General features: G+C 39.3%; 2 protein-coding genes across 2 annotated transcripts; both read left to right on the top strand.

Moving 5' to 3' along the window:
- Positions 1-143: 143 nt before the first annotated feature.
- LOC105926557 (cytochrome P450 2F2-like) lies at positions 144-10945 on the top strand. Its single transcript, XM_036126450.1, has 11 exons — positions 144-370; positions 2689-2851; positions 4283-4435; positions 5377-5537; positions 7148-7216; positions 7293-7397; positions 8117-8252; positions 10131-10216; positions 10306-10407; positions 10488-10629; positions 10713-10945. The coding sequence occupies exons 1-11, from the start codon at positions 209-211 to the stop codon at positions 10898-10900; spliced, it is 1467 nt and encodes a 488-aa protein (XP_035982343.1). The 5' UTR covers positions 144-208; the 3' UTR covers positions 10901-10945.
- A 5932-nt stretch (positions 10946-16877) lies between these two features.
- Positions 16878-24608, top strand: LOC105926571 (cytochrome P450 2F2). Its single transcript, XM_012862948.3, has 11 exons — positions 16878-17120; positions 17842-18004; positions 19839-19991; positions 20089-20249; positions 20503-20571; positions 20646-20750; positions 21955-22090; positions 22972-23057; positions 23283-23384; positions 23790-23931; positions 24042-24608. The coding sequence occupies exons 1-11, from the start codon at positions 16959-16961 to the stop codon at positions 24227-24229; spliced, it is 1467 nt and encodes a 488-aa protein (XP_012718402.2). The 5' UTR covers positions 16878-16958; the 3' UTR covers positions 24230-24608.
- The last annotated feature ends 25 nt before the right edge of the window (positions 24609-24633 follow it).

The following is a 24633-nucleotide window of genomic DNA, read 5'->3' as shown; positions in this document are numbered from 1 at the left end:
ACTAATGTTGGATTCTCTCTCTTCTCTCTCTCTCTCTCTCTCTCTCTCTCTCTCTCTCTCTCTCTCTCTCTCTCTCTCTCTCTCTCTCTCTCTCTCTAAAAACAAAGAATCAAAGTACACACCAAAGCCATCAGGACTGCAAGCTGAGCTGTTCTTTCAGAAGAACTGAAGCAGCTTTGCAGTTCAGTTTAATCCATTCTCAACAACCATGTTTGTTTCAATATTTCTGTTAGGGCTCTGTGTTTGCTTCCTTCTTCTTCAGCTCCAACCTCGGAGACCCAAGAACTTCCCACCAGGACCCCCCTGTCTGCCTGTACTGGGGACCCTGCTGCATCTAAACTTAGAGAACCCCTTAAAGGACTTTGAGAGGGTAGGAACAGCACACTTTCATTTGTTGTCCTATTATTTTCTAAAGTCCAAAGTGCATTCACACTAACTAATCAATCTAGTTAATCTGGACTAAAATGAAGCATTATTACCACTCAGAGGTGAAAAAAATTTAACTTAATTAAATTCAATGCATGTGTTGATGTAATGTAGGAAATGTAGACTATACTTATGCTTTTATGCTTTTTCTATTTGTGTGTTTTGGGTTTTCTGTACTTTTCTTTTTAATGTAATGCTTGCTGTGTGGATCCCAGGAAGAATAGCCTCTACTATAGTGAGGAGGACAAACTGGGATCCCTACAAAATCAAAGTAATCTAAAATAAACAAAATTAACAATCTTGATAAGATAACAATGAAATAGTTAATCTTTTGAGTGTAAAGAAAACGGTGTCTTTAATTATTTGGAGGTAACAAAATACAACTTTGTTTCTAAAGTAATTTTTAAAACATAAGCTTCATAGTGCTTTATAAGAAAAACATAAGAATCTGTATAAAATACATTAGAAATATACATTTTCTCTCTGATTGAAGTGGGGACTCCAACTGGTCCACTCCAAAATATTACTATTACTTATACTGAATTCAATAAAATTTTATTTATATAGCACTAATTCACAGCACATGTCATCTCAAGGCTCTCTCCAAAGTCAGACTCCATCAGATCCTCCAGGTTGGTGAGAAAGTTTCCTCTCTAAGGAAACCCAGCAGGTTGCATCAAGTCTCTCCAAGCAGCATTCACTCCTCCTGAAAGAGCGTAGAGCCACAGTGGACAGTCGTCTGCATTGTTGATGGCTTTGCAGCAATCCCTCATACTGAGCATGCATGAAGCAACAGTGGAGAGGAAAACTCCCCTTTAACAGGGAGGAGAACCTCCAGCAGAACCAGAACCAGGCTCAGTGTGAACGCTCATCTGCCTCGACCCACTGGGGCTTAGAGAAGACAGAGCAGAGACACAGAAAGCACAGAAGCTCAGAGCAAGTGTTATGTTCTGGGGATGTGTTGCTGTGTTTAAAACGGGTGCACATCATAAAATAGATGGTATCATGAAGAAAGAGGATTCTGTGGAAACATTGAAGTAACATCTCAGGACATCCACCAGGGAGTTAAAGCTTGTGCACAAATGGGTCTTGGACAATGGCTCTATTTAAACCTCCAAATGAGTTACATAGTGGCCAAAGGACAACAAAGTCCATGTTCTGGAGGGGTCATCACAGAGCCCTGATCTCAGTCTCATATGATCAAAGACATTGGCAAGGCAGTCTCCAAACCTCACAAGGTTAGGCGAGCTCTGACAGAAGGAACGAGCCAAAATTAAAGTAAACTATTGTCTCTCTCCCAATATACTGGTTCTGCACATAGAAATGCCTTTAGTTATACAAACGGACCAAAAACAGGAAAGGTTTTGCCTCATGTGTGAAAAACACACATACATGCATGCACGCATGATCAAACTAATGCCCATATTAAGAAGGATGCTGGTAGGGATTTTGCTTTCTTTCTTGAAATTTGTGTCCCAAAAAAACAGTAAAAATGTGTCCCAAAGTTATCCTTGCTAATTAGGAATCTTTATGTTTATGTCAGGTTTAGAGGGTCTGTTGTAGGACCGAAACTCAGACAAGAGCTGGGAAGCCGCATGTTGAATAATGAAGGATTTATTACAATAAATGACCAAAGGTTAGAGGATGACAGGGAACAGGAACCAGGAACACGACACGGATGAGAACAGAACAGGGAAGTATGGTTGAGGACCAAACAACTAGAAATGTCTGAGCTGACAATATCTATAGGAAGGCAGACAAGACGAGAGCAGGTGAAGCAAATTACACAGGTGAGATGAGTAAAGGGCAATCAAGCGGGATGAAAAGGAGGGCAGTGAGCTGGCAAGGCAGAGGAAGAATTTAATCAAACGGGGAAACATGAGAATGGCCAGACATCAGGAAAAATGCCAACTAAAGAAGAGCAAGCAGAAAATAAAGATCTTACAGAACTACTGAAATAATAAAGAACAGAAGCTAACTAAAACCGGAATTGAATTCAAAAGATATCACAAAACACCGTTAACATAAATACTGAACAGAAAACAAAACTCATGACAGAAACTAGGATCTAAGGATGAACAACACTAAAGGTTTAAAACATAAACAGACTGCAGGATCCCCTGGGAGCTACAATAAGTAATTACACTCCTGGGGATCCTGACAGCCCACACTACAAACAATAAACAGTAAGATGTGTGGTTTGTTGCCTGTATTAAAGCTCTGATTGATCTAATAAAAACATGTGTTGCTGTTGTCTTCCAGCTCAGGGAGTCCTATGGAAATGTCTACAGTCTGTTCATGGGTTCAAAACCAGCTGTTGTCATCAATGGGTTCAAGGCAATGAAGGAGGCAATTGTGACTAAATCTACCGATTTCGCTGGAAGACCCCAAGACCTTTTTATAAATGACGTCACCCAAAGAAAAGGTAGAATATGTGTTTAGAGAGAAGTGATGTGTTTCCAGTTAACCAATATGATGTTGTTCAAAATATATGAACAAACCTTAAATTAAATCAACCAAAAAAGCAACAAGATCCATTTTGTGATCAGACTTTAATTTCCACATTGTTTAGCAGAATTTATTCCCAACTAACCAACCAACTAAACAATGTCCAGTTGTTTAGCTCAACTTTTATTACTTGAACTTAAAGGTATAGTGGACGATCTTCTTTTGGCTTTGAGTTCCGGGGGAATCTCCTTATCTAGTGGTCATGCCACATGCTAATCACTGTGATGCGCTCACTTAAAGCTCGTTCCTGGTTAGTTTCCTCTTTCTGCACATGCACACTTTTAGTGTTTATGTATTCAGTGAGCTTCGGTTTTAGCCATTCATTGTAGCTCTGCTACTTTCACTGAATACTGTGAAAATGGCTGAGAGTTGTAAGACTCTAACTGACTGACAAGTTTATGAGAAGAAGAGGAAATGGTCAGATTGTTTTCGTCGACCAGTTTGAAGCCACAACGACATTACCAGCAGAATGTGTGGATCACTGCGCCCGAATTATAGAAGGGACATGGAGAAGGGCATCGGGCTGAGCCTCGCTGGTTCTCAGAGACAAGGGGTTCCGTAGTTCTTCATTGGCCAGCCAATCTTCTTTCTTATGCTCTGATTAGAGTTGTTTTCTGGGATGAGAACTGAGCACTGAACGCCCAAACCATCTCCTTTTTATCTGTTTTTGAAACCTTTGTGGGAGTTTCCTCCAACCAGAGTCCCCGTTGATGTCGAAACAGGGTGCAGCCAGCTGCAGTCAACAGGCTCTTCCTCATTCATTTACGGCCCTTCGTCCAACAGCTTTCACTGAACAAGTACAAACATGACTCTTCTTTCGGCCTGTTTATGCATCAAAAAAATCATACTCATTCTTTTATTTATTTAATACATAAGTGCTTGAGCTTTTAATAAAAACTAAAAGAAAAATAACTAATCAACCATACAGCACAACTTTTATTTTCTGTTCCTTTCTATGTCCAAATTACTTATTAATTTGTGAGCAACATGGAATAGCAACAAGCTCACCACACCACAGCCTGTTGTAACTTTGACACTGCATTTGGGACGCTATAGAAATGCACTGTAGCGCAGAGGGTGGAACCGCTCTGACTGATTGAGGCGCAGCATGAGCACTAATTTAAAAATCCAAAGGATTTGTGGAAAAATTGTCCACTATACCCTTAAATTGTCCCCAATCAATGTTCTTAAAGTTTTTTTTTTTGATAATAAGGAAAGATTTGTAAAAAGTTTGTTAAAACTTCTGAAAACTACATCTTATTGTCACTGTACGTTTAGTCATGTTTTTACCATACATCTACATCATTTTTGAAAGTTGTTAATTTCAGTTGGACTCTTTTTATTGTAGGTGTAGTTATGGCTGATTTTGGGCCAATGTGGAGGGAGCACCGGCGCTTTGCTCTGATGACCCTCAGGAACTTTGGGCTGGGAAAGAAATCAATGGAGGAGAGAATCCTTGAGGAAATTCAATACATCATTGAAACACTGGAAAAGAACTGTGGTACGGCTTTTATTGGTTAAGCTTCCTATATTTTAGCAGGCTCTTGCTTGTATTGTCCTGTTGTTATATGTTGGCTACTGGCAAAGCTTTGTGTTAGATCCACGATGTATGGGATGTAATGAGGAAAAACTGCAGTACCACTATGGTCCAGAAGTTGGCAGTAAGAAGACAGCAGTCAAACAGACATATGCACAGAAGATGTATCCATATCCTGCCACACATCTGGACACCGAGAAACAGGAGGACAATGTGGAAGTGATGGCATTATATCAAATTCAAAATAGAGCACACAATGTGGCGAAACAGTTGATAATTTACTCAAACACCGAAAACATTCAGCCAAGATTTTCACGTTTGATATGTGCAGATATTTCACGTTTGATATGTGCAGATATTTCCCACTAACTTCCTAAATGCTTTATGTTGACTTTTCAGCCGCAACACATCTAGTCTGTGGAAAATCACAGACGGTCTGGCCGACAACACACAGCAGCAGTGGGGCTAAAACACTGCATTCTCTCCGGGGGAGCTGCAGTGTTTTAGCCCAGTGGGTCTCTGCCGTCTGAGCAGAATTAAAACTGGCTCATAATCCTGATGAACTGACCGCACAAATTATGTTTGGAGGTGTACTTTCTAGCCTAAAATCATCTTAAATCATCTTGTGATAAATTAAGGGTATAAAATCACTAGGTTTGTAAACTCCTCATCTCCTTACTGCTCCTTACTCCACCTTTGTGGCGGACAGTTTTTCTTACTGCTCGAAGCCCCGCCCCCTCAACAAGCCCAGAGAAAGCATTGGGGGACTAAAGCCCCAGGAAAGTACAGCTCGAGGAAAGTGAAATTAGTCGGGTCAATGTGTATGTGTGTATTGAATGTGGATTCTATTCTATTTTGATCTCTACTTTTTGCCTGCAGTTATATTAAACGTTATGTCTTTACAGGTAACACTGTGAGTCCTCAGGTTATGTTTCATAACGCTGGCTCCAACATCATCTGCCAGGTTCTCTTTGGAACACGCTACGAGTACGATGATGAGACAATCAAGTTGATTGTGAGGTGTTTTGCAGAGATGACTAAAATAGCCAATGGTCCATGGGCAATGGTGAGTCATGATGATTTTTAGGCAAAGCTAAATGGAAAATATGATGATTGGCAGAATAACCACAACTAATTACATTACATAGATCAAAATGCAGTTTCTATAAGCACACAAAGAATTTCTGCTTCATCAGATATAAAACCAAACAGACAGGAAAAACTAAACTTTCATCCATAGGGCAAATGGATGTGGAATTCAGACTGTCTTCTGTAACCCCAGTCGGTCGAGGCAGATGACCGTTCATACTGAGCCCGGTTCTGCCGGAGGTTTTTCCTTCCCGTTAATGGGTGGTTTTTCTTCCCACTGTCGCTTCATGCTTGCTCAGTATGAGGGATTGCAGCAAAGCCATGTACAATGCAGATGACTCTTCCTGTGGCTCTACGGTTCCCCAGGAGTGAATGCTGCTTGTCGGGACTTTGATGCAATCAACTGGTTTCCTTATATAGGACATTTTTGACCAATCTGTATAATCTGACCCAATCTGTATAATATGATTGAACTTGACTTTGTAAAGTGCCTTGAGATGACATGTTTCATGATTTGGCGCTATATAAATAAAATTGAATTGAATTGAAATTGTCATCTTTGTAGATAAATACCTTTGACGGTACTATTAACATATAGCTATTTGGTATAGGCTTGTCATAGGGTGTACATTTTAATTTCTGTTACATATAATTGGATCAACGTGCCTTAAAAATGGAATTAATGCGGTTTTAATCTTTTCAATTTAAACTTTTTTTTTTAAAACATGCAGTTGGCTGGCTGCATCATTTTATATACCTAAGAAGAAGTTAACAGACTGATTAGTTTCCAATCTGCAAACTTCCAAAATCACTTAATAGAATTTGGTGATTTGGTGTAAATATGTGAGCATGTGGAGGGCCTTGAAAAGTCTGTGTGTGATAGACCAACACAAAGTGCAACTTCTGGGCATTTATAGACCAACTGTTGACAAAGATTCTATGCACTACTTTGTATTGGTTTGTCACATACAATTCCAATACCCATCTTAAAAAATGTGGAATGAGGTTAAATTAGATTAACTAATTTAGAACAATATTTGGTATGTGTTTCAATCCATTCACAATGCAAATCCTGAATCGAACAAAAACATTATTTGAGGAAACATTTTAAAGAATTATTTGCTCAGTAAAATATATATCTTTAGGACACTTGGTTTTATTAACACAACAATTCATCCAGGATGCAAGGGGCATTGTAGTGATCAGTGACTTGATGGGTTTACCCTAAAGTTATGCAAAACACCATTAAATTGACATTAACGTTCCATATTAATGTAGTAATAATGCCCATAGCACTGTGGAACGATGGTGGAGTGAAACGAAAACTAGCATTATGTTTAAAACAAACCATATTTGTGTTGATTCGGTGGTAGCACTAATCTTATCCAGGAAGCTAATAACGCTATGCTAGAAGACATTTGGCGCTAATTTAAAAGACTTTTCGGTTCAATTTGGGTCGTAATGAGCGGACTGGACAACACAAACATTAAAAAATATAATGTTTATGTGAAAAGTCTGATTTCTTAGACTCCATGATCCTACATTTGATTAAATTTATTCAATGTAATAAGAAGCCTGTCTTCACAGCTGTATGACTCTGTCCCTTTAATACGTCACCTGCCGCTGCCCTTCAACAAAGCCTTTGAAGACATGGAGGTAAAAACACCATACCCAATATCATACCTATAAAAAATGATGAAATAATTAAATATTACATTTCTTTAATTTTTAGATTTTTCTGAATCTTGCAAGACATTTGGTGAATGAACACAAAAAAACCAGAGTCTCTGGAGAGCCACGAGATTTTGTTGACTGCTATTTGGATGAACTGGAAAACGTATGTAAATACTCCTTTTGGCCTTTTCCTTTCAGGGGTTGCCACTAACCATCATCTCTCTCCATCTAAACCCATCTTCTGCATCCTCTTCTCTCACACCAACTGCCTTCATGTCATCTTTAACTCTATCCATAAATCTCCTCCTTGGTCTTCTTCTAGAACTCCAGCTTCAGTCTGGCCTCTTTGGCTTTATCTACAAAACACCTCCTATGAGCTGTTCCTCTGAACTTATTCCTGATATTATCCATCCTCGTCACTCCCAAAGAGAACCTCAACATCTTCATCTCTCCAGCTCTGTCGCCAGTCTCTTCTTCAGCGCCACTGTTTTTTTTAATCAGACATCTCTGGTCTTGTATATCTTTACTCTCCTTTCCCTTATCAAACAACACACCTGACACTTTTCTCCACTCGTTCCAACCTGCTTGGACATGTTTTTTTTTTCCATACTCTCTGTTCTAATGTATGTCAATACAACAAACTCAACAAATTGTGATGACCCAGCTCTGTAAAAATATGCTAATGGAGGAACAAATGTGAATGTGGCAAAGTTAGCATTCAATCAGTAAAGTCCATGTTCTCACATGATAGAACAGCATTTGAATGAGCTGGAATGTTGTTCTCACAGTAGATATTACACATTTTTACACATTTTATCAATGGTTAATAGGGTTTTGACCTAATTTATGTTTGGCTTAAATAAATCACTTTCTTCTGTTCAGAGAGATGATGATTCTACGTTTTCTGAGGAGCAGTTAACAAGAATCACATTTGATCTTTATGTTGCTGGGACAGACACAACCTCCAACACCCTCCTTACTGGGTTTCTCTACCTCATGAACTACCCACACATACAAGGTACAACTTTATTTATTAAAATTGGCTAATTCATTTTCTGTCATTACCTTGATAGTTTAGTCATGTGGATTCTAGCACTTGTGAACCATCACATTCAAAATTAGAAAAAGAAAGTAATGACAGTTAAAAAAAAATCTGGTAGTTAAGGTTTATTTTTATTATTGTTAGATTATTATTATTTTTTTTTTAATCCTGTCTGGCAATGTGGCGTTAAGAATTGAGTAAGTGGAGCCTTACTGCTTTCACATAATATATATATAAGCAGGAAGCTTTATTAGAACTTATGCTGAGACTATTTCATGTTCAATGGACACTGAAACTGGAAGGTAGAAGAGGGGGAAAAAAAGGAGAAAAAGATGAGACAAAATGCTAAAATGGAGAAAGGGTGATAGAGAAAGAGGAGAGTAAAGAGAGGGAGCAATATTACATCCTCAGAGTTTGTTTCTACACCTGCAAAAAGAGATATGAAACAGCAAAACCAACAGATAAAGTATTACAGGTACAAACAATCAATACCATCACTGACAAATATACAGTATTATTTAATATGAAATGTATAATGTGACAGCTAAAGATAATAATAGGAGTTTTCTGTATAAAAGTGAATCTATAAGTATGTAAATCCCCCCCCCCCCCCCCCCCCCCCCCCCCCCCCCCCCCGCCCCCACCTCCCCCGATCCCAGACCAGATGACCCACTGGACCAGCCAGTTGGTTGACCAGCCAAATTGGCCAACCAACCAGAGCCCACCCCACAAGCCTTGAGGTGCTACTTCCCCCACACCATCCATACCTAAGCCACCCCCATATTCCAGGGGAGAGCAAAAGCGGCAGCCCCAGCCGATCCCCAAGCCAAGACCTCGACCAGGTGGCCCGCTCCTCCTCCAGGCCCGGACTCCGGATGGCAATCGGAGAACAGGATTGTGAGAAAGATCCTGAGACTGCCTACACCTGCTCAAATGTCATGTTGTTGCATATTGTTAAGATAAGATAAGATAAGCTTTATTGATCTCACAGTGGAGAAATTCACTTGTCCCATCGGCTCAATAGTCAAAAGTCAGAAGAAGGTGTCAAAGTAGGTAAGTAGAATCAGTTAGATACAGTTATACAGCTATATACAATATACAATTCTGTACACTCCTATGTATAAATATGTTATTGCACATATGTTATTATACAGTTTATACAGGACTATTGCACAGGCTTATTGCACAGTTTATACAGGATTATTGCACAGGCTTAATGCACGGATTGTAGCACCTTGTTTAAATAGCTTATTGCACATAAGTTATTACAGTTATTGTTGCAGCTATGGTGCATGGTTGCAGTCGTTACTCTAATAGTTACACTTATAAAGCTATGATCAGGTAGCAGCAGGGATGAGTGACCTTTATAACATAATAATATAACACCATAATAATAATAATAATAATAATAATAATAATAATAATAATAATAAACACAGCACAATATTGCACGTAGTTACTGCAAAACACTTGTTACAGTAATTGTAACTGTTATACAGTTATATGTATAGTCCAGAGATTAAATTTACATGAGTTGCATATTATTGTACATTAGTTATTGCATATTACTAATAACGGTTATGGTCACAGTTACAGTGCAGCATTGTATAATCTGGTTGCAGCAGGGATGAATGACCTACGGTAGCGCTCCTTTTTACAGATAGGGTGTTTTAGTCTGGCACTAGTTCTGAAGTGCGTTTAAAACTGAGAGGGCTAAAAGGGTGGGGGGTCCCCCTCCCACCCACATGCACCCTACCCAGAACCCTAAATGTCTAAAGTCAGGTGTATTTTTTACATATTTTGGATGGATTGTACCTTGCAGAACAAGCTGTTAATATTTCTTTGATCCTTCAGAACAATGTCAGCAGGAGATAGACCGGGTGCTGGTCGGGAAGGATCGGGTCACATTTGAGGACAGACTCAGCATGCCCTACACACAGGTTTTTCTGTGCTTGCTATTGTTGAACCTACAAGACCATCTTATTTTTATAGCATTTAAACAGAGTTTAGAAAATATGTTTTCATCTAGGCTGTGATCCATGAAATTCAGAGGATTGCCAACACTGTTCCTCTTAGCGCTTTTCACTGCACGACTAAAGACACAGAACTCACGGGATACTCTATTCCCAAGGTGAGAGGCAGGTTTCCTACAAGCATTCGCAGCTCTTAAGTAACATTTGAGAACCTTTATTGTTTTTGTGTTCTCTTCAGGGTACAATGATCATCCAGAACCTGAACTCAGTGCTGAGAGAGGAAGGACAATGGAAATTCCCTCATGAATTCAACCCTGAAAACTTCCTGAACGAACAGGGAGAGTTTATTAAACCAGAAGCCTTCATGCCTTTCTCTGCAGGTAAAACAGAAAGTAGCATCCAGACACAGATTCAGTGGTTTCATAATCCGAAGACTGATCTGAGGTGGTCTTTTGTGCCTCAGGTCCTCGGATGTGTCTCGGAGAAGGTCTTGCTCGTATGGAGCTCTTCCTAATCACGGTGATCCTGCTGAGGAAGTTTGAGTTTATCTGGCCGGAGGATGCAGGGGAGCCAGATTTCACTCCAGTGTTTGGAGTCACGCTGACTCCAAAGCCTTACACCATGAAGGTCCGGCTGAGGTCAGATCAGTGAAGCTGTATGCGGGGGGTCAGCCGAGACTGATGAAACACATGTATAAAAAAACATCTATAATATCAGTTTCAAACTGTTAAGAGAAATCACTTTAAGTATCTGACTAGAACCGCCAGACGCATCCCTGAATATAAAATGGTCTGGAATCCTATAAATCAATACTCTTGTCTTCTATATTTGTCTTCAGGAAGAAAATTCTATATTTGTGTTGCCTTATAATTGTTGCATCATTATTTTTGTGGAGGCTGCCATCTTCATTAAAGCAGCCAATCTAGCACTGCTGAGAAAAGACACACCCAAAAGACAATCTGAGTTATCGGAAAATCTTTTTTTTTTTTTATTTCAGAAATAACATTTTAAAAATTAAAGGTGCATTAGCCTTTGTCATGTAAGGTTCTGTATTGTGATCAAGTCAAGACCATAAATGTATGTATTTGACTGTATGTAAAGAGTTTGTGGCAGTGTGGGTAACTAAACTGTTATTAAACCTGAAACCACAGATGATCAAATAGACCTATGATCTATAATTGAAGTTGACCTTTTTAAATCAAAGCAAGCAGGCTTTTAACACTTAAAACCGTGCTGGCACGTCTGGCTGTGTAGCCCTTGTTTTATTCATGGTGTTTTATCTAGCTTTTTTTTAAATATCTTCCCCCTTATCTCCCTGTGTTTTTTATTGTTAAATATTGTGTTAAGTACTTTGGTCATAACTATTGTGACTGTGGTAAGGGCTATGCACTTTCAAACAGAGCGCTGATCAGTAACAAGAACATAAAAATGAACAGTCAAGTACAATTTAAAAAAAAAAAACTGGTAAAAACAGATTCATTAATTTTTAGTTAGTTGAAAGAGAAGCAAGATGTATTTCTGAAGAATAACCCTGGTTTGATCTTCTGCTTATTTACAACATCTTCAATATATGACTTCAATGAAAGCTTATTGTCAATTCCTATGCCAATGTAGTTGTAGGTCTCAACAAAGTATATTGGTGCACCTGTCATTGTTTTTTTTTTTTTTTCTTGAAAGGAGAGTTTGTGGAACTTTCTTTTTCCTACCAAGCAGCATAACTTTTGTCTTTCAGCATGCAGGGCTAGGCTCAGACAAAGCAAGTAAGAATTAATAAAGTCAAATGCAGACTGCAGACACCTAAGCATGACAGTAAAAGGTTTAACATGGCATAAAACCACAGCAGTCACGTTTCCATCCAATTTAATGCAAACTTTGTGCAAACTTTTAAAATGTTGCAGAAACAAAAATGCTAATAAAGGCGTGTCTCCATCTACCGGTTTGAAGTGAATTAACAAGGCGACACAAAGCAGGATTTTGTCAGAAGTTGTCGTTTTGCATGTCTGTAATAAACCAAAGTAGAGGTTTCAAACTGGCATGGACCACATCTGAAACAAAAACATGTCTAGGTGCAATCCAACAGGCACAAAAAGGACGTGGCAGCAAATCAAGATGAAATTTAAAACAACAGTTTTATCAGGTTAGGCCCAGTTATAAGCCATTTTGTATAATATAAAATATTATACAAAACACTGTTCCTAAGAGGAACAGTGTTGGCAATCCTCTGAATTTCAAAATATATAATTTTGTATCCCATATTAAACAGGTTTCCAGAATTTCCTTTTTTCACCTCCGGAATATCGCCAAAATTAGAAACATTCTGTCCAGGAGTGATGCTGAAAAACTGGTCCATGCATTTGTTACTTCAAGGCTGGACTATTGTAATTCTTTACTATCAGGAATTCCACAAAATGCAGTTCAAAGCCTTCAGCTGATCCAAAATGCTGCAGCAAGAGTTCTGATGAAAATCAACAAGAGGGATCATATTTCTCTAATTTTAGCTTCCCTTCATTGGCTTCCTGTTAAATCAAGAATAGAATTTAAAATTCTTCTTCTAACGTATAAAGCCCTTCATAATCAAACTCCATCATATATCAGAGCTCTGATTACCCCGTATGTTCCTAACAGAGCACTTCGCTCTCAGACTGCAGGTCTGCTGGTGGTTCCTAGAGTCTCTAAAAGTAGAATGGGAGGCAGATCCTTTAGCTATCAGGCTCCTCTCCTGTGGAACCAACTCCCAGTTTTGGTCCGTGAGGCAGACACCCTGTCTACTTTTAAGACTAGGCTTAAAACTTTTCTTTTTGACAAAAATTATAACTAGTGACTCATGTTACTCTCAGCTACCTTTTATAGTTTTACTGCTATAGGCTTAGGTTACTGGAGTATATCAGGATCTAATTTTCTCACTATATTGAGTTCTACTGTTCTTCAATTATGCATTATGTGTTGTCATTTCTGCTTTAACTTTCTGTTCTCTCTCTTTTCTCTTCATAGTAGGTACACCTGGTCTGGCGTTCTGTTAACTGTGACATCATCCAGAGAAGACGGCTCACCCGCTACTACCATCTAATGTAGAACAGATTACTAGATCAATGTGTGCTTCTGTGCTTTTTTGTTTCTCTTGTTGTGTCTCTGTTCTGTCTTCTGTAACCCCAGTCGGTCGAGGCAGATGACCGTTCATACTGAGCCCGGTTCTGCCAGAGGTTTTTTTTCCCCGTTAATGGGTGGTTTTTCTTCCCACTGTCGCTTCATGCTTGCTCAGTATGAGGGATTGCAGCAAAGCCATGTACAATGCAGATGACTCTTCCTGTGGCTCTACGCTTCATTCATCTTTTTGCCAGCATTTGGCTCCACCCATCCATCAAAAAAATTTGTTGACACTGATTTTCTTGTAGGTGTATAATATGTGCCAACTTCACTTTATATTAAATATATATATATATTTATATTTTAAGTTTTAGGAATGGTGACTTTATTTAAGTAAAGAAATGAGCTGTGGCTCAAACTGTGGTTTGTTTGTTTTTTTTTTGGGGGGGGGGGGGGCTCCTGCACAGCTCAGGAAAGGTTACAGCCTGTTTATGTGTCAGTCGGCTGTTCCATTGTTGGAAAGGGGCAGGATGTACTTAGCTTCGATTCTGCCTCCATATGTGGTGGGTCTCTGAACTCCATTCAGACACCAGGGGCTTGTCTCCGCTGTGTGGAAAACTGCTCATGAGGGCCAGCTGCCAAAGAGAAAACAAGCCTGGAGGAGCTTGGTACATAGCAATGTTGGCACCCCTCTGTAATGGGGGCAGTTCTTCAAGAGAGGGAGTCTGCAGCTTCTCACATTTCAGAAACAGGCTGATTTTGTCTTTCCTGGCTGATGTCACAACACATCAACATGGCTGTAACCGGCCACTTTGTTGATGAAAAAGCTGGGTTCAGTGCAGTGCTGCTGGGAGAGCAAACATTCCCCCAATCATACGCTGCTGACAATATAGTACGGGTGAAAACCTCCCTAATGGAGGAGTGGGGAATCACTAATATGGTGAAGTGTATGGTCAATGATGGTGCTCCTAATATTGTTGCCTGTGTTAGAGAGTTGGAGCTTCGCCATCACATTTGTATTGCACATGCAATGAATTTGACGGCAAAGAAGTCACTTGACCAGCACCCTGTGCTCTCTAGCCAAAGCGAGGAAGCTGATTGGCTTCACCACTACCAAGGTACGCTTTCCCATTAGTACAAAAGTTTTTCTATAGTTTCTATGATATTCAGTGATCTATTCATCTGTGTTTTTAAAGGAGTAACTCACACAAATACAGCTTCATCTGTGCATAGAAAAACCAAAGTTGATGCAATAGGTGGAGAGCAGATAGAACAGCACATGCTTATGTTGCAACGTTTGCCAGAATTTAATGAGCCAGCCTGAGCAGCATTAGTTGGCCTACAAACTGACATTGTTTTATTTACATCAGGAGTTTAACATTGTTGGTGGGTGACCTCAGACTGGCCTCAGAGTGATTCTAGACAGAGCTCAGAGAAAATCCCCCAGGCTTTACTGGAGGTAGTCTATTATGTTTTCATTTTGAGATTGATTTCTATCAAAACACTTGCCAACATAGTATTTTTTTCTCTTGGGTACTAAACTGTGGCAATGTTTAGATACAAGTGCAATAGAGGCAACAAAAATGCAAAATGTAACCGCTGATGCCGTGGTTGAAGTCCAATGCTACTTTTTGGAGTCCAATATCAGCAGAATGGGAAATCCTCTGGAGTACTGGGAAAGGGAAAAACTACTGTACCCAAGTTTATACAAAGTTGTGCTTGTATTTTTGTGCACGCCAGCTTCTTCTTTGCCCTGTGAACGGATGTTTTCAAAGACCGGAGTAGTGTCATAAAAAGAGGAATCGATTAAAACCAAAAACTGTTGAAAAGTTTCTATTTCTCAATAAAAAAAAAAAAGTAAAACCTTCTGTTTTGCAAATAAATTTCCAAGTTCCACCAGCACTTTCACTGTCTACTTAAACCAAAGCCATTTCATTAAAGTGACACAAAAAAATACACTTCCTGCAATAAGATTAGTTTCCTCAGCATAATTACACACAGAACATGTTCAAATTTTTTTATCATAGACATGATTATCATTTACCTGACTCCGCCAGATAGATTTGCTCCGCATATCCATCTGGAAACCTTCCGTTGAAGTAATTTTGGGAAGGGGCGAAAATACTGGTTAGCTGATTGGCCTATGTTGGTGATAGACGGGCCAAATGAACCAATCAGATTTGTCGTCGCTCGTAACAGAGCGACGACGAAAACACAACCACAAGCCAAGCTACTCTTGCTGCTGCAGGTAAAGGCTCATTAACTCAGCAAAGAAATACTCTGTAATTCCGATAAAACTTGCCCGATAGCCACGCTAACGCTAGTTTCATCGGCTGAAGCCGCCATGTTGTTAAGACTGAACTGACGCGCTTCCCGTTGCGTCACACCTCAACCCGCCTCAAAGCCAACGCTGATTGGACGTTCGTTTGGTGAACGGCTCCAAATTTTCTTCAACGGAGAGTATCCAGACTGATCTGCGAGTGAAACCTTGAAAGCTCGCGAGATCAGGATGGTCTCACGAGGCTAGATTATCATAGGAGAAATTAATATTACGTATTAATGATAATTTCCAAGGGTCCAAAAAGGGTAACGATACATGCAAGCATCACAGATTATTTTGCTGACTGTGATTATGCAGTCGGCCAGTAGATTGTTTCATGTGCAAATGAAGCGAATGACGTGAAAAGAACCCATTGCTGAAGCAATTGTTCAGTGCCTCTTGAGGCACTGGACAAGCTGTTCAGTGCCTCATCTCACAATCACTGAGGATGAGGTGTCCAGCGAGGGGAAGGCGAGACAGGAGAATACAAAACAGGCACTGCAGACAAGACCGCTGGAAAACAACTCACCCAAGCCTCAAAGACAATCCGAGACAATTGCATTTTAATTTACCTACATTCCTTTATTTTCTGCTGGGAGAGTCAGGTATTTCAAAGTCAGAGTAGCAGGTGAAGACCATGCCGGTAATTAAGGTCAGCACATGTGTAGCTCCTACACTAATTAACTGAGTGGAGCGTAGCAGAGTCGAGAGTCAAAAACAGCCAGTCCAAAAAAAACAGCAGAAGACAGGCAGCAAGTGTGACACAATGAAAAGAGCAACACAGCGACCTCAACAATGTCATTCACAAATTTTATGGTGGCTGTAACTGTACTATGATGTTTCCTGAAAGCAGTATTTCTAAAAGCTTGGTAAAATGCACAGTTTTCACCACATTTCGGTAGTAGGAGAGCAATGGCAGCTTTCCAAATGTCTGGAATGATTAGTTTGCAAAGAGAGATTAAAAATATGATTGGGTCAGCTATAATATCTCCTGCTTTTATGTGATTCTTACATTTTACTGTTGTTATTTTATTGTTTTTCTTTTTTGCATTTTGATTTACTTTACCCCCATTCCGTTATTTTCTTGTAAAGCACTTTGAATAACCTTGTGTAAAAATGGTGTTGAACCTTGCCCTGGCTTGCTTTACATTACATAACTCCCTGTCGCTCTCTCTCTCTCTCTCTCTCTTTATACCCATGCTTAAATAGAAGAATAAAATTGCACAACCAGAGCAGTCGGCACTGAGAGCTGAGCTGCACTTTCATAACAATTAGAGGTTGGCCCTGATCCAAATTCAGACCAACATGTGGGCTTCAGTACTTCTGCTGGGGCTTTTTGTTTGCTTCCTTCTTCTTCAACTCACACCTCGGAGACCAAAGAATTTCCCACCAGGACCCACTAGTCTGCCTGTACTGGGCAACCTTTTGTGCATGAACTTAAATGACCCCATAAAGGACTTTCAGAGGGTAAGCAGGACTATATAAAGGAATATTTTACATCAAAATGTGCAAAACTTGTCTTAAGACTTTAAATACCATATGTGTTTAGTAATGATTTTAGTGTCTGCAAACAGACTTTCCCCGGACACTATTGCAGATTGTAGACTGTGAACTTTAACTTACATTCCTGATAATACACTGTCGTTGATGCAATAAATGTTCCTTGACACAAAATGTTGTACAGTACAGTACTTTAAGAGATTACAGCAAAATAGGAGCAACGTAACTATTTATTCCAGATCTGTACAGCCAAATTCAGCTAACTTCATTACAATTAAGTACATTAAAATTCTCTTTATGATCCTAAAGCTCATGTTAAACAAATACCTGTTTAGTTAAAAGCCATGGTAATATTAAAAGTTCAACACTCTTATGAAACCAACATTTTTTGTAAATACTGTGGCTTTAAGCCAGGGGCTTTACTTTTGCAAAAATTAAAAATCTCTTTTCTACATAAGCTTTTTGTAATTACTTATTTTTTTAAATTTTCATATTCTTTTTTACATTCTCACATCTTCACATTTTGTCATGTTACAACCACAAACTGTATTTCATTAGGATTTAATGTAAAATGTAATTATTTCACGTTTAAAAAAACAAACTGTGACACATATTTGTTTACATCCCCCTTGCATAAAGGAAGTGATGGACAGGTAAAAAACATTTTTTTTCTCCCCTTATCTTTCAGCTCAGGCAGTCTTATGGAAATGTCTACAGTCTGTTCTTTGGCTTAAAACCAGCGGTGGTCATCAGTGGTTTTAAGACCATAAAGGAGGCGATTGTTATCAAAGCTGTCGATTTCGCTGGACGACCTCAAGACCTGTTTCCAAATTATGTTACTCAAAGAAACGGTAGATTATTTTTTATATGTTCAAAGTGAAAATTCAGTATGTTAACAAGTACATTTGGATTTTATTTATCTGACATAAGAAAATAACTTTACTGATCGTGCAGGAATATGTTGTGCAATAGTTTCCACACAAAGGAACAAGCATCACTAATCACAAAAACATAGAACATAGTAATATAAAATCACAGAGTAATATAAGATAACAGTGTAAAATATACAACACATGAGCTACAGACAGAAACTTAAAATGTTTACTGTAATGCAGGATTAATTGTTCTTGTCTTATGCAAAGAAATATGGGAAGTTGAAGAGTTTGATGGCCACATGGAGGAAGGACTTCCTGCGCTGTTCTGTGGAACACCTTCATGGTCTCAGTCTATGACCGAAGGTGCTGTGGTAGGAGTCCAGTGTGGCATGCAGGAGGGGTGAGCCATTGTTCAGGATGCAGAACAGTTTCCTCAGTCACCTCTGTGAGAGACTGCAGTTACACTCCCAGGACAGAGCCACCTCTCCCGATTAACCTATTGAGTCTGTAGGCATCAGCCGTCTTCACCCTGCTGCCCCACGCACTGCAGCGTAGAAGATGACACTGGATTCTCCTGAGTAGTAAAACGTCTGCAGCATGCTCCTGCCGATGTTTAAAGACCATAATCTTCTCAGAAAGAAAAGTTGACTCTGCCCTCTCTAGTATAGGGCATTGGTGTTGGCTATCCACTCCAGTCTATTGTCCATGTGGACCCACAGATTATTGTAGCAGTTCATAATGACCACCCTTGATCTTGATAGGGTTGTGTGTGTGTGTGTGTGGGGGGGGGGGGGGGGGGGGGGGGTTCCTGCAGCCCATGTTGAGTTGCAGGTGGTTCTGTCCAAACCACTCCACGAAGCTATCCACCACACCTCTGTGGTGCTAGGGCAAGAGGACCGTTCAATGTGTCAGAGGTAGTGTCCTGCAGCGTCACATACTGTAGTCAAATACTGAGGTAGTGTGATATCTAGGTGACCAGCGAGTCATTCACCTACATGTCCAGGAGCTTACTGCAGAGTAGAGCAGGTCTTATGGTGTTAAAAGCACAGGAATATATTCTCAAGGTACCTTCCAAGAAAAACAAGTCCAGTTTATGTCTAATTGTGTATGTATAATCTAATTATACATACAGACTCATTTACTTGGTCTAATAAAAATACAGTCATATTCAGTTTATCATTACTCCAAGGCATTTCAAACATGTGGCAACGGTGGCGTGGAAAAACTAATTTTAAACAGCAAGAAGCATCCAATGGACTCATAATTAAATTTTTAGAAATTGACAATTCTTATTTTTTTTTTTTTTTAATAGTGTCCTGTCTGGCAATGTGGCAATAAGAACTGTTGTCTTTATGTCAACAGATTTTACTTTCACAAGTTGAGCCTTACTGCTTTTGCCATAGTGCTCTGGTTAATTATAAATGCAAGTAGCTTTATTATAATTTAGGAAATATTTCATGTTATTTGGACACTAAAACAAGAAGGTAGGAGAGAAAAAAATGAGAAAAGGTGAAAGAAAGAGGACAAAAAAGGGAGAGAACGATACAACATCCTCAGTCTGCTTCTTCACCTGCAAAGAGAGATGTAAAAAGAACAGCAGAACCAGCCGATAAAGCATTAAAGATACAATCAAACAAAGTCTTGATTCTATCACTGAGGAATATACAGTATTAATCAATACAATATGTATAAAGTGACAGGAGAAGATAATGATAATAATATGGGTTTTCTGTATGGAAGTGAGTCTCTAAGTACCTGAATCTAAGCAACTGTAGGTGTTTGTTTGTGGTTGTGTTTTTCTTTGTCGTAGGTGTTATCCTGGCTGATTATGGCTCGGTTTGGAGGGACCATCGTCGCTTTGCTCTGATGACCATGAGAAACTTTGGTCTTGGGAAGAAATCCATGGAGGAAAGAATTCACGAAGAGATTCAATGTACAGTCGACACACTGGTAAAAAGCCTCGGTACGACTTCTGGTGGTTTCAGCTGCTAAATTCTTCTTCTCCTTTGTAGTTTATTAGCTACTTTGTGCCATTTTTAACATACTTTTTGTTTTTCCAGGTGCTACCCTGAGTCCACAGTTCATGTTTCATAATGCAGCTTCAAACATCATCTGCAAAGTTGTGTTTGGAACACGTTATGAGTATGATGATGAGATGATCAAAATTATTGTTAAGTGCTTCACTGACCTGACAAAGATGGCCAACGGGCTGTGGGCTATGGTGAGTCAAATCATGGTTAACGGCGCACAGTTGAATCAGCAACGCGATTTACTGGTTCAAACACAGAATAGCATTTAACCAATCCTTACTGTGCTGATGTTGAATAATATCCTTGTTGGTTTTTGTTTCATTTATTATGTGAATCTAACCCAAACAGTGAGAACATGAACCTACAAAAAATGTGGACCAATTCTCACATTTAGAAATGGTCTTTGTTAGAAAATCATTTAAAAAAAAAAATCTTTCTGCACAGCTGTATAACTCCATTCCTTTGATCCGTCCTCTGCCCCTGCCCTTCAACAAGGCCTTTAAGGACATGGAGGTAATGCAGGAAGGAGAAACCACATGATAAACTTAACTAAAATGAAACCTAACATTTAAACATGTCTATTTTAGATGTATCTGGGTCTTGCAGCTGGTTTGGTGAACGAACACAAGAAGACCAGAGTCCCTGGAGAGCCACGGGATTTTGTCGACTGCTATCTGGATGAACTGGATCAGGTGTTCAAGCACAGAGAACTCAGAATATCTGATTTAGATAACAGTGAAAAGAAGATATTGTAAAGTTCAGTGAAATAATATTTATAAGTCTGTGCTTTATTTGGAAAGGTCAGTTAGGTTTACTAAAAGTATTTGTTATTACTAAATGCCAGAATTATGAGCGAGATGGTTTCAGAGATATTTTAAGAACTTTGTTCAAAGTCAGATGTTCACATACAATAAGACCTCTATGGCTTTTTTTAAATTGACGGATTTAACTTGAGGCTACACCTCAAACTCTCTTCGTCCTTGTGTCGTCATGGAAAATACAAAAGACATCAGGTAAGATATTGGTGAAAGGATTTTGGACCTCCACAGTTCTAGTCCATTTCTGGGTTGAATTTCCAGACTCATGAAAGTGCTAAGTTCATCTTTTCAAACAGTTAAACAAAACCTTAAACGTCCAGCCACCTTACTGTTTGGGCAGGAGACGGATTCTGTGTCCCAGAGATGCACATGTTCTGATGTGAACTGTGCAGATCACCCACTGAACAAACAGATGGATTTTAAAGAGGGGGGAAGAAGCCATCTTAGTCAACAGAGAAAAGCCATCACTATACCGAGGGAGAGGATTGAGCTTCCAGCTCCCCAGTGTTTACAGCCCGGTCCTCCAACATGTTCCAGAGAGATTACATCAGCATCTCTTCAGGATTCATGTGACCAAGTCCTCCATTCACACCAAGCAGCAGCTTCTAACCACCAGGACAGAGATGGTGGGTCATTGATTTGCATCTGACTGAGAATGCCCCTAGGAGGATGGGCCTCCATGTCCTTAAAAAGCTCCACCTGCAGGTTGCTCAGAGTGATCCGCCAGAACTGGCAAAGACTTCTGGATAGATGTCCAAACGTTTTCAGAAAGAACTGAGAGATTTAAGCCTGTTTGCTGTTGCAATAACCCAGAAAACTGAGAATTTGCACAGGCAATTCTATCAAATGTTAGGAAAATGTATGTAAACCTCTGACTTTAAAGAACACATAATATTTTAAATCTTTAACAAGAAGAAAATAACTCCTAACTGACCTAAAACAGGACATTTTAAGCTTGATTTAAGGTCAGATAGTGATGGGTTAAGTCATTTTTTTACGGTGATACACATGTCTGTTTTCAGCTGTATTTCAAACTTAATTTGTATATGCCTTACAATGATTACTGTCTGCGGTTCAGCAAGGAGAGGGCTCTTCTTTCTCTGAAGAAAAACTGCTAATGCACACATTTGATCTTTACGTTGCTGGGACTGACACCACCTCCAACACCCTCCTCACCGGGTTTCTTTACCTCATGAACTACCCTCACATACAAGGTAAACTTAAACAAATTTAACACCAAGGTCTCCTAATTATAGAAAATAGATTATCAATCAATATTTTGGTGGATTGTTTGTTATATTGTGCAGTTGGGTCTTTTACATTTATATCACATCACCATCCATCCATCCATCTTTTCCCTGTCCTCCGACTACAGAGGTCACACATCTATGGGGGAAACCCAGAAATCCCATTCTAAATCAAAATTCCCAGCTACACCTGGGGGATCCCAAAGCATGTTCAGAGCCAAAACACACACACAATGCCATCTGTACCGTTTGGCACCACTAATAAGATGTTAAGAAATAAATTCATCTTTTGTTGCAGTAACATAATCTCATGCTGAAAAAGTTTGAAACTTCCTTCCAACCTTTAGATCCAGAAACTTTGGCAAAACATTGATTTTGACAAAATGTACCTGTTCACTCAAAGACTGGGTTCTACCATCTTTGAACATCTATGTCCAACATGTTGGCAAGTGGAGAAAACTTGGCTGAAACAAAACAGAAAATGTAGATTAACGAGGAAGAGTATAAACTCAAACCTGCCAAGGTCAGAAGGCTTTGTCATGTGTTGTGAAGTTGAAACAGGACAAAAGCAATGACACGGGAAAAAGACGGATTAATTAATAACAAAATACAAAAATGTACAGCCATACACATGGAGAACGGGTCATTGGGCACAAGCAGAGAACTGGGTGAAAAAAGTTAAATCAAAGTGTGGTTTAATCAGATCCCTTCATGTGTTATTCCTTTTTCGTGGGTGTAATTTGAGTATTATTTGCAAGCATGATTAAATTATAGTTAATTCGATCTTGTAAATGATCAACATGCAAATATAATGTGTTAAAATATAAAGTTTAATGTTTTCCCCGCAGAACGATGTCAGGAAGAGATAGACCAGGTGCTGGAGGGGAAGGATAAAGTCACTTTTGATGACAGACACAACATGCCTTATATGCAGGTTTTGCTCTTTTTTTTTACACAAATTTCTCCCTGTCATTCCAAATAATTTCAGAATTAAATTTCATGTTGGCTGTATATGTAATGAAGATCAAATATGAAGTCATTTACCTGCTGTAAGTTTACTAAAGCCTTTATATTGTAATGGTTCTGGCTCTGTTACTCGATGACTAAAATAGTTGTCAGTCCAGTCCATGATATATGATGTAAATGTGTCTTCATCCAGGCTGTGATTCATGAAGTTCAACGGATTGCAAACACTGTTCCTCTCAGTGTCTTCCACTGCACAACTAAAGACACGGAGCTCATGGGATACTCCATTCCAAAGGTATGAGACAGATTGTATTAAATTTACTTCATGTATTGAAGATAAATAAACAGTACTCCACTGTCATGGTTTGGGCCTTTCGTTTGTGTTTTTGGGGCTGCTTGACCTATTTTTCCCCATTCCATGCGCCACTCTCCTCAGCCACCACTCAGTTCTGCATATTTAGTTCCACCAACTGCAGCTAATTAGGCTCAAGCCTTTTCACCCTGACTCTGCTTCCCACTACCATCCCCTGCCACATCATCGCATCTCTCTTTAAATTGCATTATCCCTTTTTTAAATAAATAAACTCAAGCACATAATTCTTTTTGCAATAAACCTTTTAAGTGCAACTCTGTGTCTGGCTTGAATATCAGGTTTTCTGATCCGCTGTTCATTACAATTCGCTGCTTTTTTTCTGCCCAGGGTACAATGGTCATCCAGAACCTGACCTCAGTCCTGAATGAGGAGGGACAGTGGAAGTTCCCTCATGAATTCAACCCTGAAAACTTCCTGAATGACAAGGGAGAGTTTGTCAAACCTGAAGCATTCATGCCTTTTTCTGCAGGTAAATTATCAAATAATTGATTTACACTTAAAAAGGCAAATGTATAGTATATATTGAGTTGTATTATAATAAAAAACGATTAAAACGATGAGTTCCTTTTTGGTTCTCAGGCCCTAGGATATGTCTCGGAGAGGGTCTGGCTCGTATGGAGCTCTTCCTCATCATGGTGACTCTGCTGAGGAAGTTTAACTTCATCTGGCCGGAGGATGCAGGAGAACCAGACTTTACTCCAGTCTACGGAATAACTTCGACTCCCAAACCTTATACTATGAAGGTACAGCTGAGGTCAAAACAGTGAGGGATTCTGAAGATGCTTAAACCTACTTTTGGCTGATTTGAGATGAAAACAATCTTTGACTTCCTTCAAAACACTTAGATAGAATTCATCCTAAAACTATTATGAAATCCCTTCAGTTTGGAATGAAATAGAACCTGTCTGACGACTTGACGGAGGCTGAAAGATATAAAAAAGGAAAAGCAACACATCATGTCCCAATCTAAAAACGTTTAAGAACAGTTGAGAAGCAAATCACTGACGTCTTGGAAAGGATGAGAAATCTCCTTCTGAGGATTTTGGAGTCCAGAGAACCACAGTGAGAACCATTCCCTTCCCAAAAGTGACTGACCTACTAAATTACTCTTAAAAGTAAATAGCCACGTAATACGCTTATAAAAAAGAGACCAAAAACCGTTTGATCATTA

Source organism: Fundulus heteroclitus, chromosome 2, assembly GCF_011125445.2.
Source record: "Fundulus heteroclitus isolate FHET01 chromosome 2, MU-UCD_Fhet_4.1, whole genome shotgun sequence".
NCBI classification, from domain to species: Eukaryota; Metazoa; Chordata; class Actinopteri; order Cyprinodontiformes; family Fundulidae; genus Fundulus; species Fundulus heteroclitus.
Note: the sequence above shows the minus strand (reverse complement) of the source record. Positions and strands in the feature narration are given on the sequence as shown.

Excerpts from the sequence above, each read along its gene's own strand:
- LOC105926557 (XM_036126450.1), top strand. The coding sequence starts at position 209 with ATGTTTGTTTCAATATTTCTGTTAGGGCTCTGTGTTTGCTTCCTTCTT. Across the intron at positions 5,538-7,147 it reads CCAATGGTCCATGGGCAATG|CTGTATGACTCTGTCCCTTT; the intron begins GTGAGTCATGAT and ends CTGTCTTCACAG. Across the intron at positions 10,630-10,712 it reads CTTCATGCCTTTCTCTGCAG|GTCCTCGGATGTGTCTCGGA; the intron begins GTAAAACAGAAA and ends TTTGTGCCTCAG.
- LOC105926571 (XM_012862948.3), top strand. The coding sequence starts at position 16,959 with ATGTGGGCTTCAGTACTTCTGCTGGGGCTTTTTGTTTGCTTCCTTCTT. Across the intron at positions 17,121-17,841 it reads CCATAAAGGACTTTCAGAGG|CTCAGGCAGTCTTATGGAAA; the intron begins GTAAGCAGGACT and ends CTTATCTTTCAG. Across the intron at positions 22,091-22,971 it reads GAACTACCCTCACATACAAG|AACGATGTCAGGAAGAGATA; the intron begins GTAAACTTAAAC and ends TTTTCCCCGCAG.